This window comes from Trematomus bernacchii, unplaced genomic scaffold (assembly GCF_902827165.1).
Source record: "Trematomus bernacchii unplaced genomic scaffold, fTreBer1.1, whole genome shotgun sequence".
NCBI lineage: Eukaryota > Metazoa > Chordata > Actinopteri > Perciformes > Nototheniidae > Trematomus > Trematomus bernacchii.
In genome coordinates this window covers 21,598,091-21,618,296 of record NW_022987720.1, presented here as the reverse complement: position 1 = coordinate 21,618,296, position 20,206 = coordinate 21,598,091, and the positions used below count along the sequence as shown (strand labels likewise).

Here is a 20,206-nt window from a genome sequence, read left to right as displayed (position 1 = left end):
GGTGCTTCACCTGTCCACAAATGCCTTGGACATTAAACATCTACCTGCCCTTGTTCGGACGCTGTTTTACAACAGATTTAACGGTTTAAGATGATATATTTCCAAATCTGAAATAACCCTAAACCAGAGGTTGGAGAAGTACTCAGATCTTGTACTTGAGTAAAGTAGTAGTCTAGTGTAGGAATACTCTGTTACAAGTAAAAGTCCTGCAAACAAGTACAAGTACAAAACTGTTAGCATCAAAACATACTAAAAGTATCATAAGTAAAAGTACTCATTATGCAAATAGCCCATTTCAGAATAATATCTATGTTTTTATTATAATTATTGATGCATTAAAGTGTTATCAAAGCTGCTAAAGTTGCAGCTAATTTGTATTCCTTTGTTTACTGCAGGGTAGCATGTGAATTTACTCCAGGTGTAACTAAAGTCTTATTTAAGTGTTGATTATATTTCATGTTATTAAACAAAATGTGTAAAGTTGCATACAATGAAAATACTCAAAATGGTATTTAAGTAGAGTACTTGAGTACATGTACTTAGTTCCATCCTCTGCCCTAAACACATAACATGCTCATCAGTGAATGTCAGGGAAGCCAGTGCCTTCTAACCTTCTCATTCTCTCACACTGACCGGGCGACAGCCTCACTGAATTGCTTTATCAACTGTGCTGATGAAGGGACCCGAGGTCACATTCGGCTGTTGGTGTCCCATCCCTCCTGGATGGTGATGGTGATGATGATGCATAATGCCCCAGGTATACACATGCACCTTTCAAATGCAGATATAGCAGTCAGGGGTCACCCAGGGCTGAGCACTGGCCTTGAGTTTTGGATCATTTGTCCCATTTGGTCTCTGTGTTTCTTCCAGTTTTCTGGAGGCCAGAGCAGCACACTGGACTTTGTTGTTTGTCCAATTTTCCCAGGTGCAAAGTGGCCAATTCAGGTTGTCTTTTTGAGGGCATTTGTGGCCCACAGCTGACACATTCAGGGGTCATTAAGCAGGGTCCTGAGAGAGTGTTCACTGCAGCAGCACACAGGAAAAGAAGGTTACTTCCTTCAATGATATAGGTTTAGCTGAAGGTCTGTATATGCAGCAGCAGCATTATGGAGCAGTGAGGGACAGACTTGCATGATGACAGGAGAGAAAGTATTTATGTTTTTAACATTACCGGCTGATCAATACATTTTTATTTCAATAAATCAAGTCAGGTCCCACCGAGATTTGAACTCGGATCGCTGGATTCAGAGTCCAGAGTGCTAACCATTACACCATGGCACCGTCTTTTCAAGTCCATTCCCAAAATAGTCGTAACGGGAGACTTTGGGACACCCTTAATTATATAACAAGAAGTAGGGGTACAGCAGACCCCGGCCAACTTCCTCATTAGAAGTCAGCACCTTATGTGCGTACAGTAGGCTACGGGGAATGTTGACAGTGCTGCTTTCTAGCAAGCGTCAGCTGGCGACCGTGAACAGCAGGTAATGTTGGCCTGATGCAGTGTCATGATACTTAATCATTATTTAAGGGTCTGACGACAGAAAAGGGAATTAGTTTGAAATCGGAAATGTTTTGTATCGATATAGTTTTTGTATGATTGATATGCGCATGAACTTTACGCACATAAGCCTACGTGTTTAATTAATTGACAGCATCCTGGCCGCTTTCATTATATAATTAAAGCTTGTATCTCCAGTAGTTTGTCATTGTCAACCCTCCCTTCAACACGTGACGTCAGATAGTGCAGAACTAGTAAAGCTGGACTTGAGTCCTGAGAAACTAAATCATCTCCTCCAGGCTGTGTAAACAAGAGACTGACGACACCGGATCGAGAGCATGGTGCGACTTTGCTGACAGCCGGTTCATGATGTCATCCGCCATGATGATACCTCACAGACTATACTGTTACTCGCTATCACTTATTTAATTACATTCGCTAATGTTCTTTACACGACTCACTCCTGAACATGTAGATTGGCCGGAGCCGATCCTCCTTTGTCTTTTATAGCCTTCTTTGTTTTTCGGAAATAAGACTTTATTTAACTTACTCAGACCGTCCTCCCTGTCGACCTGCAATACATGTCAACACTGCAACATGTCAATCTATGCATTTTAATCTTATGTCCAATATTTACATCATTATTTTTAAACAATTAGATGAAATCTCATTCAAACGACATTTTAACATTTCTTCACTTCTTCACAAAAAAAGTAGGAGTTTGTGCTACAGATATTTAAACAACATTTTTCAGAATTGCCCCTTAACTTTACTATTATTTGTATTTTTTATTTTGCACTTAATGCATGAGTTAATATGGGCCTTACAACCAAAAAGACTATTCTAAAAGGACCGCTTCAAATATAGGACTAATATGTCCATAGTTGTCTTTATTGTCAGATAATTTAAGGGGATCTGTCCCAAAGTCTATTGCTGTTAAAGGACGTTACACCATCTTGTGGCAGGGGATGGCACACACAGCCTAGTGTGTACTGACTAAACTTAACCTGTGTGCGCGTGTTTGTGTGCGTGTGTGCGCGTGTGTGTGGCCTGCTTATAATATTACAATTCATTGTATTTTTTATTGACTCATCAATATCTCTCTATAATGATTGGACAATCTTTAAAGAATATTAAACATAATGCTTTACCTTTTTTTAAGTTATTATCAGTAGATTAACACTTGCATTTGTTGTCTTGCATAGGTCACACAGACTTTGTATAAATACTTTTAAATAAACTTAATAGCTGCTATTCTTTAGTATCTATATTTCATTATTTTGATAAATTAAAGAATTCATACAACGTCCATATGGACACATTTCATCCATTTTCTAATGAGAGAGAGAGAACTTGCCCTCAGTATGTAGGTGTACTTAAACCAAACATAAAGCTTAAAACACAATAAGACCGCATCAAAAGAATATTTATTCTCCGTTTTTTTTAATCGTTTGTACCTGGAAAGTGCATCATAGATTTTACAATAAGCAAAATTCATATTTAAGACATGAACACAACCGAGCGACATTCACACTCATCATTTTGTTTGGACAATGTGTTGCATAGGAGGAAAAGTCTCTTAAGCAAATGTATAAAAATTATTTATATTCAGATGAAAACGAGGGGAGGTCGGCATGGGCTTTGTTCCATCAGAGCAGGTGTCGTTGGTCAGTTGCCACTTTATTGCTTAACCATGGCAGCGAACTCTGCAGGGAGACAGGAAAACACAGTTAGGATCTCTAGTTTCCACCACAGAATGATGTAAGCACTCTGCAGGAGAGAAAGAGATGAGAGTCCGCACCGTCTGCGCCAATCATGCCATCACCGTCGGAGTCTCCGGCCTTCAGGAGTGCCTTGGTCTCGGCATCGGTCAGCGCGCGTGCACCTGCCTTGAAGGTCTGCAGGAACAGCCTGAAGACAGCAAACACATCTGGTGGTTAGTTCAAGGACCCCAGCTACCATTGGTTTTAGACCAAGTGCCTTACTTTATGTTGAAAAGTGTTGGGGACATAGTGGGTCAGAAGATGTTTATAACTGGTCATATATTTGTAGCCAATGTATTGGGGGAGGGGGGGGGGGGGTGTCAGTTTGAGATCAGAGTAGATCATTTTCAAGTTTGGGAAAAACCAAGGAAAAATGTCAAGACAGTTTTTTAAGTTACTGGTCAGTACATGCATGATTTTTGGTCATTTTCTATAATGAGTAAGCTGGGAGAGCATTATTTTAGTTGAGGTCAATGGACATTTATTGATTCTATGTACATAGTGAAAGTTTTTAATTTTTAATTTAACATTTCTTGGTGTAAGATGTTTTTCAGATTTTTTATGTAGGTTTGAAAAACAAATAGGGACATAATCCCCAATGTCCTCAGCATGCTTAATGTAAATTACACCTATGGCTGACTTAAAAATCCATATTATTACAATTGCTGTTGGAAGCTTTACATTCCTTCAGTCCCCAACAATACACCCATTATTTACTTGGCTTATATATATAACTTGTTATTGTTTTATGAAGCTGATGTCAGAGCATGCAACAATTGTGTTTGTGCATTACGTGTGTCTGGTGTGTGTCTTACTTCAGCTCCTCCTCCTCAATGAATCCACTGTTGTCCTGGTCAATGATGAGGAAGGCCTTCTTCAGGTCTTCTGCGGACTTGCCAGCCATACCGCATGCCTTGAAGAACTTCTTGTGGTCGAAGGAGTCAGCAGCTGGAAAACACATTTTAACATCATTAGCAGCATAAAGGCATGCTGCAGGCACCAGGACTTGTTCAGGTCGAACTTCCCAGCGTCTGAAATGAATGCAAGTCGTTACTCAGACTGCATCCACATACACAAGCTGGACAAAAAGCGACCTCCAAACACAGAGCCAAAGAGGGAGGGCTGTGATTGTTTTTGTGTGAGTGTAACTTGAGGAGTCACCTTTGCACCCTTCCAGGGCTGCAGCGACATCAGCGTCTTTAAGTAGACTTGCGAAGGCCATTTCGATCTGCAGAAATACAAAAATATATATTATTATTATTTTTATTTTTATGTATTTATTTGTATTATTATTGTTGTACTATTATTATCTCAAAATAGGCATACAATGGCTTTACAATAGTTGACTGTACGCATCATGGTTCACTGTATTACACATTATTTCAACTGTAAATGAATAACATAATAAAGAACGATCAATGTATCATTTAAACTCAACTCTTTGCATTTAATATGATGTTAACTATCCACATCGGAACACAACATAAACATAATGGAATCATTTCAGATTTCACAGGGCAACATTTTCATTCCCCTTTTTCCAGTAGTGGATTGTATTTCCAAATTCCTTTTGAGAGGCTGAGATCGACACATGTTTCCTACTGTATCTCTAGATGCTGGAATGTCTTAGCAGTAAAATCCATGTCTTCTTGCAGCTGACGCTTCCGCAAAATAATGCTCCAAAAACTCAGATGCTGCATTGCAGTGCGAACTCCACAATACAAGTAAAAAAAAAACAATGTTTTCTGAAAAATGTAAACCGAGAAGATGCTGCGACTCGGTGTTTCCCAGTTTTCTTTTCTCCTTTAATTCAAACTCACCTCGTTGATGTCTTTGCTTTGAAGAGTACAGACGAAAAAGACAGGACTTGAGTCGACTGCAGTGATCTTCCCGGTGCGCCCCGTGACCTTTTTATAGTTTTACTCCATCGAAATCTGAGGCATAAGATAACTGACACCATTGAGAAGGGGGTGGCGAAAATCCTTCCTGTAGCCAGAGCGCGGTCTATTTTAAGTTTCACAAATGAAGACGCTTAAAAGGTGCGTTTGAAGAAGTCTTTAATGTCCCCCTCAATACTAAGAATAGGACAGTGCACTGCTGAGGAGGACGAATTGAAATTGCTGCTGGCAACAAACAACTGTAAGAGGGTGGACACGGAGCATGCATGCATTGGGGCTGGAGAAACTGATACTCATCGGTTGTTTTCCCTCCTTTCGTGTTGGTTTGGAAGACACTTGCTATTGTATTTAAGAATATAGTGTACTATTTAAAATTCAAATGTATATAGGCTTGTGTCTTTGTAACATTGATATTGTACCTAATAGTTGCCCACCTCACAGCCACAATGAGCATTTCATTTGTCATAATGTATTTTCTTAGTGCAGCCATTTGTGTTTTGTCCGAATTTAATAGATAAAGAACAAAGCAGCCAACACGACTTGGCATATAAAGAGAAAAACAGCCAGTCATAAATTAGTTGGTATTGTTCAGACTAGTCAAAGTCCATGTATCACTTTGTGTTATTCTAAGAGTTTAAAATGTTTAAAAGTGCAAGAGAATGCAGGCAAAATAAAGTTGAAACCCTCCTAAAATAGTAGAAAAGAGAAGGATATTTTGAGTTGCTCATCTCGCCTTGTCTTACTGTACAATGCCGAGAATAGCTTTGACCTGCAGGTGGCAGCGCTGCCCTGTGGGCTGAGGGAGAGCAGACTGCTGTCACTATGCCTCTCTGTTTTGACCACTGAGTTGATAGTAACAAGCTCAGGGTGTCATCTGACAGGGTCAACAAATTGCTGAATTGCATTTCCCTGAGCATTCATAGCTTCCCCTTGAATCGTAGTTTGACTTAAATATAGCTGATGAACTATTGAATTATGTTATACTGAATATTTACTTTCCTTGATAAATGTTGCACATTCTAAGCACTTTACAAATCATGTGTCAAGGAACCCTCAGATAACTATAGATTTGCATCAAGCACCAGATTCAAAGGTCCTGCTGATGCATAGTGTCTGTTAATAGCCCCCCTGTTGCCACAGCACATCATGTAATCGACCACTCAGCAGTTGGTGGAGAAAAAGACCTTGGAACAGAGCAGCTAATTACACTATGTGTGACCGCTATCCATTGCAAAACCTCCCCGCATCCAGGAAGTATATGAGCGAAGCCCCAGGGCTATTCCCAATTTGTTTGCCAACTTGTAACCTTAGTCCAGTTATACCCCCCTTCTCATTAACCAATTCTCAAAACGAGTGCTGGGCAGGTCAGTTCAATAGAACCTCCCAAGAATTCAAAATCCCCAGGCGGGGTTTTTAATACACCACATTTTGACCAATACAAAGATGACTGAGATGAGACATATCAGTTTACACCAAAAGAGTATTTATTCTTGGTTTTTCACTCTTCTTCAAAAGTGTTGGACCATTTGCACAAGTCATTTTTTCAGAACATTTAACACATCTGAGCAATATGCATTCACAGTAAAACATGTGTTCCATGTTGAGAAATAATCAGCAGGCAAGTCATAAATAAGGTATAAAAAAATATTCTTTCAGCTGATGATTACTGAAATCTTGCAAGAAGTTCGCAGTTGATCGGGTCAGTGGAAAGTTATGCCTTTACCATGAGAGCAAACTCTGTGAAAGTAGAATGAAACTGGCATTAGTGGTGAAGAAAATTGAATTGGTTTCTTATTTTGTCATGGTGGTATGATTTGGACTAATTGGACCAAAATGTACCGACACTTTAGGTCTCAGCAGGTACTGGAAGTATGTGAATGGATGTTAAATATTAAATGTTCCAAGAGTCCAAGGCCAATAAGCATCAGCATAATTGTGCATGTCTCTAATGTGTCTGATTACTCAAAAGAACTCTTACCATCAACTCCAATCATGCCATCACCATCAGCGTCACCAGCGGCAAGGAAGGCCTTGGTCTCATTCTCGGTGAGAGCTCTGGCGGTAGGAGAGAAGTTCTGCAGGAACAGCCTGACAGGAGGACAAAGCAGCAGAAGTTAAAATGATGAACATCTCACACTATCTTGGTTGATTGGATGTGCATCACTGTGCAGAAAAGGTATTATAGAGCATTCTGTTGTGTTGTGAATGTTAAGGCAACATGTTGGAAGAAGTCTGTCCAATGGGACTGAGATGTAAAGTTATAAATAATTAAATAAACGTGGTCCTTTTTTGATATTGTAGCTTGGAAATGGAAAAGGACATTTCCAAGAACCCCCATTTTAAAGCCAAGCTAAAACAGAATGTGGGGAGAACGAGGTAAGCTACCACTTGTTTCTGAATTCCAGCACAGCAATTCTAGATGTGGTGCATATTTTTGGCAGCAGAGGCATGTCTTACTTCAGCTCTTCCTCCTCAATGAATCCACTCATGTCCTGGTCAATGATGGCGAAGGCTTTCTTGACCTCATCGGAAGACTTGCCAGCCATACCGCATGCCTTGAAGAATTTCTTGTGGTCGAAGGAGTCAACAGCTGGAAAACACATTTTAACATCATTAGCAGCGTAAAGGCATGCTGCAGGCAACTTCAGTTTTGATTTGATTTGATAACTATGCTTGGCAGTTTATATGTTTCATTTGCACCACAATTTACAGCACTTTTCTTTGCATGGCAATTCATAAAAAGTGAACGATGAAAATGAGGATGAATTGTGTTTTACCTGTATAATTTACTGTGTACAATATTGAGTCAATGAAGCTCACCTTTGCATCCTTCCAGAGCAGCTTTGATGTCAGCGTCCTTGAGCATGCTTGCGACGGCCATTTTTATTATTCTGAGGGAACAAAGAAGACAATGCCCAGGATGATTAAAATAATCAAAAACCCCAAACAGAAGTCAAAATGAATGCATTGCAAATATACCTCTTTAAAGCAATAACAAGTAGGCCTATAGTGTATCTAGGATATTTGTTCTGCTCTTAGGGCCTAAAATACAGAGACTTCAGAGAGGGAGGACTAAGACTCTGTTCCCTAAAGGTTTAGAGTTGATAATATATCAACATTAGCTTAAAACCATGCATTAGTTGTCAGGCTTCCAGGTAAGGCTATTCCTCATCTTGAGAAAGAAAGTTCATTAACATTGTAGTTGAAAACATCTATAGGAACATCAACTTGTTTTGGTCACAATGAATAATTACTTCAATTTTAAAAGGCTGCAACATAGCATCAACTGTTTTAGTTTTAGTTTTTAAGTACGGGCTAAAGAGCTACTCTTTGCCTCCGGATGTCAGCTCATGCCTCACTCTGTTTATCCCATCGCTGCTAGGACACTAAATAAAGGATGCTCCCACTCAGAGGCCAATTCTCAGCGAAATGAATCACTGCCAAAGTGCACTCGGGCAAACGCAGTGATGTCAAACGCGTCGATAGTTTTGGGTGTGATTATATGTTTTCATCCGGTTAAAAAAAAAGTGAAAGTAAAATAGCGCGATTATCATCCACAGACTGCGATCCATTGAAACCAAATGGCCACATTGGGCCTCCTTTTGCACTGATTGAGTCGTCCTGTGTTCCATGCGGGTTTCCTGTCTATGTTGGTTCCATTTCTCCCTACAGTGATAGTCCAAAAGGATTTCCTTGTCTCAATCCCTCTCTTCCAAGTGTAAAGTGCCAGCGGTCAGCGCGCTTCCCACTCACCTTTGGGCTGCGTTGGGGGAAGTGAAAGCCAAGGCGGAGTTGAGTGAATGCTACCGGTCTCTTTCCCTCTCTCTTATATATCCTTGAGCAACACCTTTTACAGAGTTTTGAGTCTCAGTATCACTTACCAAGATGCATGGGTTTCTAAAAAATGTGTCTACTAGTCTCGTCCTATTTTTAGTCGAACAAATGAGGATGCTACCATGTGTGCTGAGGCCTATAGCTAGACGTGTGGTAACGTGAGTGAGCCCGCTGCTCCCCGACTTCATGTTGCACTCATGTGATTTATAACCAACATTCAAGTCCCTTCTGAGAATATTAATGAAATTAATGCTTGAGAGTGGATACAGACCCTGGGTCAACCTCTAATTAGGATTGTGATAGAATCTTGAAGCCAAGTGCCACGTGACTAAGCACCAGGGACTCACTGCCAAATGAACTGCTGTTAACTTTTTTAATGAACTGAGGAAATATTAAATTCACTGCCATTACGTAATTCAACACTCTGAAAAGTATCAAAGGTGTTAAGGACTGAATATGCATTGCCATCAAAAGCCCTATTAATATGTATCCCCTTATGATTAACAAATTCTCCTTATTATACTTTATATGATATATGTTGATTCTGATTACTGTAGTATCAGCGAGATGTTCCAATAAATGTATATATTTGCTTCTATCCACCATCATTGAGCTTATTATTACATAATCATTGTATCTTTTATATCTGATACTCATGCCTGAGTGGTGTGTCTGCTAAGTGAATACGTGAATTCACTTAATTCCCCCTTTATCTCCTTTATTAGAAGCCTCTTCTCAGTTTTATCAGGAGGTGATTATAAATTGGTGGAGTCAGGCTCCAGATTATTGCATCCAAAGAGCTGGAGTTGCAAATACCTCCCCTGAGGTGATCTCGGGAGATAGATATGTATCTGTGACATTAACTAACTGTCCTTAAAGTATACATGCTGCCATAGATTTACAAGTGGTTAATCTGAACGACGCATGAAGTGAGTCGAGTTTCAGGCAAACAGCAGCCAAGCCCTTGAGATCCTGTCCTTAGTAGGCAATGCACCAATCATTCAGACTATTTTCTGTGTGCAGCATGATTGCTTGCGTGAACAAGTTAGCAATATGTTGACAACTCATTTCACTCTGACGTGCTGCCAAGGCATATAAATAACTTTGTTAATGCAGATACATAATTTCCTTCTTTGTGTTTTGTCAGCAACTTTCAACTGATTAATGTGTTTGTGTGGCCTTTATGACCTCTTTATGAAATGCTAACCCTAAACTGTAAATCATTTCAGTTATTTAAACCTCAAACACTCATCCCAGTCATCTTGGTAGTGTAAAAACAAGAAAAATGCAATAAATCACCGTAATTTCAAACGAGAACCCAAAAATGCCATAATTATTGTCTATATTTTTACCTGAATCCGTCCAGCAGAAGGCAGCAATGATCTTAAGAAAATGTGGATATTTCATTTTTTTGGGGAAGGGGGGGGGGCTTAACATACTCTGCAGCAGTGAATCAAATTAGGCTTTTTTCAAAGACACATTTTTGAAAAGTGTTACAAATAGATGGGTAAGTTCTTTTCATGAGTCCCAGTGGGAGTTACATGAATATCATTTGCTTTTTATTACATTACCAAGTCAAAATGTCTTCGATGGAAAAAGTCCCATGGGTTTCCCTTATCAGAATTATGCCAGTGGCTCTATTGAAAACCTCCATCAGTGCAGTGTGAGTGGGATAACTGCGTCAACGGTCACTCACCATACTCTAAGGCTATAGAATGGGTTTGTCTAAAATCTATTATGGTTTATCATATGTTAATGTTGTTCATCCCTTTCTTTTCTCATAAATGTTTTCAGCGTGATGCAGATACTTTATAATCAAGATTAAAATAATTGAAACCCCTCCATACCTTAAGTGTTTATGGCTTTCAGAGACACTTTACATTGCAGGCATAAGAAAAAAGCAGACACAGTGATACCACATGTTAAACACATTTATTAAATCATTCCAGGTACCTGATTGAAAACACACATACACACACATCTAATCTACCTTAAACTTTCTGTCCACCACACATGTTTTGCATAATTGTATCACATCAATAGGAAGAGCAGCAGGCAGGTAAAGAACATCCAAGGTTTCTTTGCATCAAACAATATAGAAAATCTGAATATCTAAGAAGAGAACTGTTATCTTAAAATAGGGAAAGACAGTTGTGGTCAAAGATGTTGATTTCATTTAATTCAGCATTTCACAGAACTCTGTGGAAGAGAAAAAACAAATTCAGTCAGATATTTTTTAACCACAACAGTGATCTCCAGGCTAAAAGTCATGAATGAAACACATTCACGATGACTAAACAAAGAACAAGTTAGTTGGTGCATTCTTTTTTATGTTCTTGTATGTGCTATTTATAGACTGCAAGTTCAGCACTAGGTAATGGACAGCTCCCATGCACATACGGCTTCTTTGTCTGATGTGCTTTCTAAAAGGTTTTACATGCACCCACCTTCCATCCCAATCTTGCCATCACCATCCTTATCGCCTGCACTCATCAGAGTCTTGGTCTCAGACACAGTCAGCTCCCTCGCTCCCGGAGAGAAATTCTGGAGGAACAGTCTGTTTGGTGCACATACAACATAAGCGATATGTTCAGACTTATATCATCAGACTGTATTGAATCACGGCATCATAGACTGTACTTATGCAATTTATTTTCCCTCTAGGCTTTGCTGAGCCTTTTCAATCCCCCTCCTCTTAACTCATTCACTCACCAGCCCTCCCCCTCAGGTATTACTGAATGCATTCACTGGGAATGCCGCTCCATTCATACAGTGACCTCTGCCTTTGGGCAATCACAAGGGAGTGAAACATAGATGTAGGACACACGCACATACACTGTATCTTAACACTAGCCCTTAAATTACACACCCGCCCACACATATACAGACACATTATCCTTACTTGAGCTCCTCCTCCTCAATGTATCCACTCTTGTCTTGGTCCAGGACTATAAACACTTTTCTTCCCTCAGTCTCGGATGAGCCAGTTAGTCCTACTTGCTCAAAGAATGACTTGAAGTTAAATGTGCCCGGAGCTGCATATGCAAAGAGGGGGATGAAAAGAGCAAAAGAGACCCACATATGTGAGAGTGAGAGGTCAATCATAGAGCAGCAAGAAAGCAAGAGTGGTGAGGGACTGAATGAAATGTCGCGTTAACTCATACGCTCAGATGACTTTCATTCTTCAGCCAATGAAATGTACCAATAGACACCCTGTAGCGCATCACTGTCTTATACCATTACAGGCTATGTCATTGTGCCATCGGAGCAGTCAAAGCACACCGGATATGCCCATGGGTCTAATGAAAACCTAAATGTTAAAAGCCCTTTATTTAACAAGCCGCTCAGAGTGGACACTTTCATCTATGATGAGTTACCTTCAAGTACTTCAAGATGATTTGCTGAATAAGACTTGTAGCCCTAGAAATCCTAAGATTCACATTCAGAGTTAAAAAGGAATAGCGTTGTAATTAATAAGGGTATATATAAAACAAATAAAGTACCCCTAACCTTAAGGTGATATGTCTGCTATCATCACTTTCATAAAAGACCATTTAGTTTCCATCAATTCTTAAAATAGATCATGGAAATACCTCCTTTTATTGATACATGCAAACTAAATTGCATAAAGTTTACATTTTACTTTGCCTGAATCATTGCTAACGGGGTGATTCTCTTGATTAAAGAGCATAGAAGCACTGGCATTTGATTTCCTTCTGAGAGGTTGAGCTGTGTGTGCCTTGTCATGCAAACATAATTGTGAGAGATAAATGATTAAGTGCTTTGGGAGGTGGGGGCTGTATAGCTTGTGTGATTGTGTCCTCTCTGTGTAAATGCTAAACGTAAACACTGTGGTATCTGGGTGGTAACTGGTCTCCTGCCACAAGGCTGCCTGGTTACCTGCCCCCACTGTGGAAACCCATCAGCTCTTCCTAGTGGGACTGGGATTAACATTTCCTGTCTGTATCTCTCTGCATATGTGTGTGCATGTATAAACACTTCTTGTAAAGTATGTGTTCTTGTATTAATCGGATGCATGTTAAGTGTGTGCCTCCCTCCGTGTGAGCCTGTGTGTGTGTCGTCTGACTCACCTTGACAAGCCTGGATCGCCGCCTTGACGTTCTCGTTGCTCAGCATCCCTGCAAATGCCATGTTTCTCTGTAGCTGCCTCAGGGGTGCAAACAAACACGCACGATGGAGAAAATGCAAAGTGACAGTAAATGAGACTTGTGCAGGTGTTTACTGCTGTCAGAACACAGTCACATAAAACTTGTGGATGGATTAAGGATAATAATTCCTCATCAAGTTGTGCCTTTTATTAGTAGGGCTTATTACCAGAAGCTATTACTCAGACATATATTTCTTCACATGATAAGGTATGAATCACAATTGAATTGCCTGATGATCCAAGCTATGTTTCACAAAATGAATAAGAAAGTTGTTGCAACTTGAAGGAGAAAACACAAATAGGGCAAAGCCAAAAAATCAATATGCTTCAAGGCACAAGACACATACGAAACTGTCACTTATCATCACTCAAACATTGTCGTGCACATGAATTTGCAAAAAAGCTTGGTACTCACCGTGCTTCGGGTTAGGTTTTAACGTTCTGATCCTAGGATGCACAGATTTCTGCTTCTCTTGCTTTGTGCGTGTAAGCCAGCAACACTCTCTTGCAGCTTTGTGATCCGGAGTGCAAGAAGCAACCTGACGTATCTGTCTTCAAACCCAGGGAGATTTCCCCCCACGCCACAGAAAGCCTCCTCCTCCTTCATCAGTTAATCAGAGCATATGATTTTTTACTCAAATTGTTGTGCAAACTTGCGGGCATAAAAAGTAGTACAAAAAATGTATATTGCAATCGGATAACCCTTAATATATGTATTTTTACTGGTGCAAATGTTTCATTTCTACTTTCTACTAAAACAGCTGTTATTATTGCTCATATTCATATTCATAATGAAGTAATAATTGTTTCAGTCCATCAGATAACTGTGATAGTTATAAATCAGCTATGTTTATTTATTGTCATTATTAATTCTGTTATTTCAAAATAACTAAATGTAATAAAGACACTGTATAAACTCCAATGCAACTGTCAAATTGAAGGTCTTTTTTTATTTCCCCCCTTTTTTTTGTTTTGTTTGTATTTCAATTCATTGTTCAGCCATTATAACCTTGAAGAACATTATTTTTAAGGAGATGTATGGAGTGGGTTGAGAACCACTGCCAGAGGTAACTCTATTATGTTGTATCTATTATAGGGGCTTCCAAGAGGGAACTTTTGCCCCGCTTTATTTTCAATATGAGGGCATCAATTGGGGCCTGAGTACACCAGTTGGTATGACTGTTAACCAGAGATGGGAAGTAACTAAGTACATTTACTCAAGTACTGTACTTAAATACAGCTTTGAGATACTTGTACTTTACTTGAGTATTTACATTGAATTCACAAGCTACCCTGCAGTATTTAAGGAATTAAAACTAGCTGCACCTTTACAAGCTTTTATAACACATTAATGCATCAACAATTATAATCAAAACAAGTAATATACGGTTTATTATTCTTAAATGGACCAATCTGCATAATGAGTACTTCTATTTTTTGGTACTTTAAGTATATTTTGATGCTAAAATGTGCCCTGTTTTCCCTACTCAACACCTTTCCATAGGAATAAAGACTTCCAGGAAGTGACTTTAGAGAAAGATGGAGTTGTCCAGTTGTGCTTTGCATTGAACATTGATTTACATTTGGAGCTAATAACAAATAGAGTTTGATTTCGTTTTTTTGCTGTCGGTGTTTGCTAATGTTACCCAGTGAATCTAACTCCCACCAATAGTCGTATGAAATCACTAGAAGTAAATTGGATACAAAAAATCCTGAAGAAATAGCATAGGCCTACAGCAGAATCCAAATTCTCTGTCCCACCTATTACATTCTGCTTAGCAGCTTATGGTGGGCCGTAAATCCAAAAATAAACATTTATTATAGACAGGTCCTCTGAACCATTCTTCCGTGCCTCACATGGTTGGCAAGTGACTGGATGTAAAAAGCTTTCTTCAGCTTTGATAAAAAGCACTGGATTTACATGACAGATAATAAAGCTCGAAGCCGATTGGCTCTGTGTGTTATACAGGAAGGTATTCTTTGTTTTGATTGGCTTGATTACGTGTCAGTTATTTTAGGGATTTACGCCCCGTTCCGTGATGTGACGCCGTACAGGAACATGGCGCTTTGGAAGGGAGCTTTTTCATGATAGTCAGAGCGATTGATCAATTTTCTTTAGTTATGTTAATTTATATAACAGCCAGGTAAATAAACCAAATATGTTAGGCCGTGAAAGGTGATCGCTCCTTGTGTCTCCATGGACAACGAAACACTAGGTTTGGTAGCGTTGTGTGCTGTCGTCAGCTGAAACTGTTAGCATTGATATGCTATCTAAAGCTAGTTAGCTGGCTAATGTTAAGTAGCTAGCGTTAAATATGCTTGTTTACGTAGCCTACACTGACTGATTATCAATGGTTAAAACACGTTATTTATTATCAGATCAGCCATTTATTGTTTAGGACGACGATTCCGATTAGCTAACATTTCGTTAGCTAAGCTAGGAGGATGAAGAGCCGCCATGGATATGTTTTGTTGCTGGCCAGTGGGATTTTCCTGTCGGCGTTTTGGCTGTCTGAAGGTGCCCCTCTTCAGTATCAACACAACTCAGGTGAGACAGCTGACTGTAAGGTGATACACAGCTGAGTGATTGTCTGTTCACTCATCACAACTCCTGTCCATCCAGATGTTTCTGTTAGCTAATATATGCTGGCTGTGGTTGCTAATCGGCAGCTAAAAGCTAACAACACACCAGACTGGTTGCATTTCCTGCTAACAAGTGGCATCAATATGTGGACTCGTACTGACTGACTGTTGTGTGTTTGATGACATATTTACAAAATATCATTTTTTTCTGTATATATGCACTAGGGAATCTTATTATAATTAAAAAGATGTGCTCGTAACGATTCTGATTAAACCAAACTGTTGAACAGAATGGATAAACCTTTCCTCTACCAGGAGCCAGGACACAGAAATTATTTATTAACCTAATTTTAGGGATTTCTTGTTGAAATGTAACCCAACTTCATTATCCTTCAGGTAGCAGTGGTGTGTCTGAGTTAATATAGTACAGCTTATTGTAACTGCAGGTTCAGAAATGTTAATCTGTCTGTGGGGTTGGTCCAGTCATTGACATTTAACCAAGTTTATGGGACAATACACTGCCCTACCAGCATGGAAACACAGTTTATTGTTATGAAGTTAACCTTGAATAACCTCTTTTAAATGGATTATAGTTTCCTCATTACAGGTTGTGTACCATGTGTGATGATCGTTTAATTATTGTAGGATGAATCAAAGTGTATTCATAAAAGACAACAGTTTATTATACTGTCATATGGCAGTGTGATAAAACACTTTATATGTTGATAAAGAGACGGTTGTTCAGGAGAGAATGAAAGAATCAGCAATTGACAGTATGAAAACAATTCAAATCCAGCTGTTTTTACTTAGGATACTATGTGAGGTGACTGTTTTGTTTTCATTTGGTTTCATTCATTTCACTACACACTAAATGTAATGCTCCAGACACAATTAGGAATTCAGTTTCGCCAACAAATGATACACCAATTGAAAGTAGATGAACCAAATTCCAAAACAATTACTTGTTGCATCTCCAATGTAATGGGTGCCATACATTCACTTCAAGACAAGGAAATGGTTTCAGGGTTTTTACTCAGAGGCTCAGTCAACCTGCTTCCTTATGAGAATGAATGCAGACGTGAGCATGTTGTGAGGGTCGGTAATGTGTAACTGTAATACATTCCAGTCTTATCAACACCAGTCAATGATTAGCAACAGTGTTGTTTGACTATAATACTGCAGCTTACTGGAAAGTTATGTTATGAGCATGCCTTTTATGCTTTTATTGCACAGCAACCTGCTCTTTGCCCTGCATGCATTTAGATATGGTACAGTCATTCAATATTTTAAGGTTTTACTTGAGGCTATGAATTTAGGTAAGATCACACATACAATAACTATAACTGGAAAGTCACATACAAAGTCTTCAAGTAATGTGGGCTTTGTTTACACACATCAAACATGGGTAAACATAGGAGGTCAATGTTTTATCTGTAGTAACAGCCCGGTGATGTCAGGTGGCCTGTTAGTCAAGTTGGACATTTGCCCTAAACTGAGTGAATGAGTGTTTTCTAAACCAGGCTGTAGAGGATGCGGCTTTAACAACAATTTAAACAAAGTCATTTTCATATTTGGGTACTCGCAAAAAAAAGTGTTTACCATCAAACTAGTTGTTCTATGATACGCAGGTTCAATTTCACATAGTTGAATTGTACAGTCATTTAATATATTTTGTCATATTATTTTAACACATTACTCTTTTGCCTGCTTGTCATTTGCGTTTTAGCGTTAAATTGAATCATGTCTAACGGAAAACATTGGATGTTATATTTTCTGCGCTGATCTAGTATCTTTAAAAAAAGGGATTACTCTATCTATATGGTGAACAAATAGAGTACTCATGAACTCTTGCCCATACCTAATGTCTAACAGTCTTTTAAAGTGTTGTTTTTTCATTAACAGGAACATATTGCTAATTTGTCGTTGAAAATCACAGAAGGCAATGATGCAAATATGTTTCCTTACAAGGGGCCGCAGCCATTGGTATTTGCCCTTCAATTGAACTATGAGTTTAAAGGTCCCCTATTATACTGTTTGGCTAATGGTTGCACAAGCCAAAAAATCGTTATGACATGATAAAGTGGCCAAAATCTAACCAGCTCATGATTTTCATGGACAAAAAGGGAGCGAATCATTTTTCCTGAAACTTTCAGAATCTCTTTACACAGAGGGGACACATGTTTATATAAAAGACTTGAACAAGTGGATTTTGCACAATAGGTGACCTTTAAGTGCTTCCCATTATAGCCACTACATAAATCTTAGCAGAATTCAAACATAACCGCAGGGCTATCCATCCCCCTTCTTGAACAAAACAGAAAGCAGAGATATCTACAATTATGCACACTGGTGGGTGAAATCTGCAAAAATGGGTCAGCTCCTCCTCTGCGTGAATCCCTGCCTACTGAAATATTCAGTGGAATTGAAATAAGACCTGGCAGCTCCCTGCCGTATTTGTCCCAAAAACCAGTTGAGTCATTTTGTGGAGCCTGCCAAGTCATAATATGAACCCATGACTCAGATAAGGCCTAACCGAGTAGAACTGATCACATGTAGAGCTGCCGTGATCCAGCTCCTGGTCTTTCTGTCTGACTGCAGCTCCAGCCTCTGAGTCCTGCAGCTCGGCTCAAACAGACGGGGGTTGCTTGTACAAAAAAAGCTGCCTGCAATTACAGCCAAGCGTTTTTCACAGGATTGTTGTGAAGTTAAGCTTTAATAAAGCCAATTGGAATTCCCTCTGAACGCCTGCTCCTGCCAACGACAGATTCTCATTTTGTAAGCTATAATTGAAGACTGAGGAAATGTTTCGTGAAAAATAGGCAAATTAGATATTTTGGATCAGACTGGAACAGGGCTATTATATTTTGGTTTAGCTCACTCTTGGATTCATGATGTTGGAAATCCTTGCTAGTATAAAATTATGAAACCAATGCATTTTATATTAGGTCGGTCCTATTAACCGGATCAGACCACATGTTATCTGGCGTGTAGTTTTGTAAAATAACTTAAGCTTGAATTCGGGAAAGACAAGTCCTTTTTTTTTTGTAAAACCCTCTTGGCCACGTGGCATAGTGCAAGACCCCTGTCAGTGGTTTCCCTCTCAGTGTGGGGCTGTGGTACCCACTCGGTGTGGTGTGGGGAGTTGGCTGTTGCGTGGCATGGCAACAGTTCAGCAATGCATGCAGTCGATATTGTTTCTGCCTGGCACTATCACTGAGATTTTGATGAATACACTAGAAAGCACTTCCATCACTTAGGGAAAGCCCATCCAGTAGCGTGTGTAGGGCACTACAATGTTTTTCCCCTTTGTTCGCCTATGCTGACATTGCTTCTTCCCTTCAGACAATGTTGATTCCTCTAGATTTCTCCCTGCATATATTTTCCTCTTCTATTGCTATGGGTTTGTCCGTTTTTGTTGTGTAAAATACTGTGTAGTGGTTTAGAATGATGCATGTTAAGCAGACTCAGTCGATTAGGTTGGGCTGCGTCAGCTCTCAGTTCTCCTCCTCTGCCTTCCACTTACAACGCAATGGGATTGAGTATAACCTTCAGCAGCCCATTTAATACTTAAAAAAAACCTGCTCTAGATGATAATAACAAGGTGGCAAACAGTTGTAAGCACACATCTCCATTAAGAGCTACATCTACGTGAGAATGTGTCCTGACGATGGACCCATTTAATCTTTCATTCCACTTCTCATCAATATTTCACCGCAGACACTGTCTCCCTATTGCCATTTTTAGCATAGAGGCAGTAATCCTTTGGAAGCATCCATTATTTAGAAATAGGTGTTTGAGGTATTTAAACCATGACATCATTTTCTTAAAAGTTACCTTTGGTGTCTTTGAAAGATTAAGAGAGATTGAGCAATCATGTCTATTTTTGTCGTTAATAGCTCGGTGTACTGTGGTAGACATGGCATGAATCTTAATTATGGCTGACAATTTGGATCATATCTAATGTTCCCCAAGGAGATAAAGTGATTGCTTCTTGTCTCATCTGCCCTCTGATGGGCCGTGCTGTCATCAGACCTGTTCAGCCTGTTTATACAGCTCTGCTAGATCTTAAGGGAACAGGACTCAATGTCATAGTATTGCTTTGGTTCTGCACAAGACCTCTGGTATCAATGTAAAAGGGGTTGTTGATATTACCACTTTGTCCCCCTTAACCATGATGTTTGACCGTGTCCATGTAGGTAGATCTTAGGGCTGTGCGATTATGTCAAAAATCATAATCACGATTATTTGGGTCAATAATTGATATCACGATTATTAAATACGATTATTCATTGACTTTGAAAAAATCCATTTATTGAACTTTAAAACAAATACAAATAATAATTTGAACAGTATCTTTTTAACTGTTGATTACCCTGAACGTATAATTCAACTGAAAAACCAATACAAAAATAAATTAAATAAATGATACATTTAAATAAATAATATCAAAATAATAAATACC

At 39.2% G+C, this 20,206-nt stretch overlaps 4 protein-coding genes and 1 non-coding gene across 5 annotated transcripts in view; 1 reads left to right on the top strand and 4 right to left on the bottom strand.

Annotated features, from left to right (window-relative positions):
- Window positions 1-1,209: 1,209 nt before the first annotated feature.
- On the bottom strand, window positions 1,210-1,281 carry trnaq-cug. Its single transcript has one exon. It is a non-coding gene; the product is annotated as a tRNA-Gln (tRNA).
- Window positions 1,282-2,907: 1,626 nt separating this feature from the next.
- LOC117492917 (parvalbumin beta-like) lies at window positions 2,908-5,294 on the bottom strand. Its single transcript, XM_034143340.1, has 5 exons — window positions 5,082-5,294; window positions 4,423-4,489; window positions 4,077-4,209; window positions 3,300-3,409; window positions 2,908-3,204 (listed from the first exon to the last, which is right to left on the bottom strand). The coding sequence occupies exons 2-5, from the start codon at window positions 4,481-4,483 to the stop codon at window positions 3,179-3,181; spliced, it is 330 nt and encodes a 109-aa protein (XP_033999231.1). The 5' UTR covers window positions 4,484-4,489; window positions 5,082-5,294; the 3' UTR covers window positions 2,908-3,178.
- A 1,327-nt stretch (window positions 5,295-6,621) lies between these two features.
- Window positions 6,622-9,175, bottom strand: LOC117492916 (parvalbumin beta-like). The gene is made up of 5 exons (XM_034143339.1): window positions 8,913-9,175; window positions 7,980-8,050; window positions 7,617-7,749; window positions 7,138-7,247; window positions 6,622-6,896 (listed from the first exon to the last, which is right to left on the bottom strand). The coding sequence occupies exons 2-5, from the start codon at window positions 8,038-8,040 to the stop codon at window positions 6,871-6,873; spliced, it is 330 nt and encodes a 109-aa protein (XP_033999230.1). The 5' UTR covers window positions 8,041-8,050; window positions 8,913-9,175; the 3' UTR covers window positions 6,622-6,870.
- Window positions 9,176-10,908: 1,733 nt separating this feature from the next.
- On the bottom strand, window positions 10,909-13,734 carry pvalb5 (parvalbumin 5). The gene is made up of 5 exons (XM_034143273.1): window positions 13,577-13,734; window positions 13,085-13,157; window positions 11,896-12,028; window positions 11,441-11,550; window positions 10,909-11,192 (listed from the first exon to the last, which is right to left on the bottom strand). The coding sequence occupies exons 2-5, from the start codon at window positions 13,143-13,145 to the stop codon at window positions 11,170-11,172; spliced, it is 327 nt and encodes a 108-aa protein (XP_033999164.1). The 5' UTR covers window positions 13,146-13,157; window positions 13,577-13,734; the 3' UTR covers window positions 10,909-11,169.
- Window positions 13,735-15,212: 1,478 nt separating this feature from the next.
- lmtk2 (lemur tyrosine kinase 2) overlaps window positions 15,213-20,206 on the top strand; it is a 35,526-nt gene continuing 30,532 nt past the window's right edge. Inside the window, 1 exon segment of the mRNA XM_034142364.1 lies at window positions 15,213-15,709. Coding sequence (XP_033998255.1) covers window positions 15,607-15,709 — 103 coding nt within the window. The 5' untranslated portion in view covers window positions 15,213-15,606.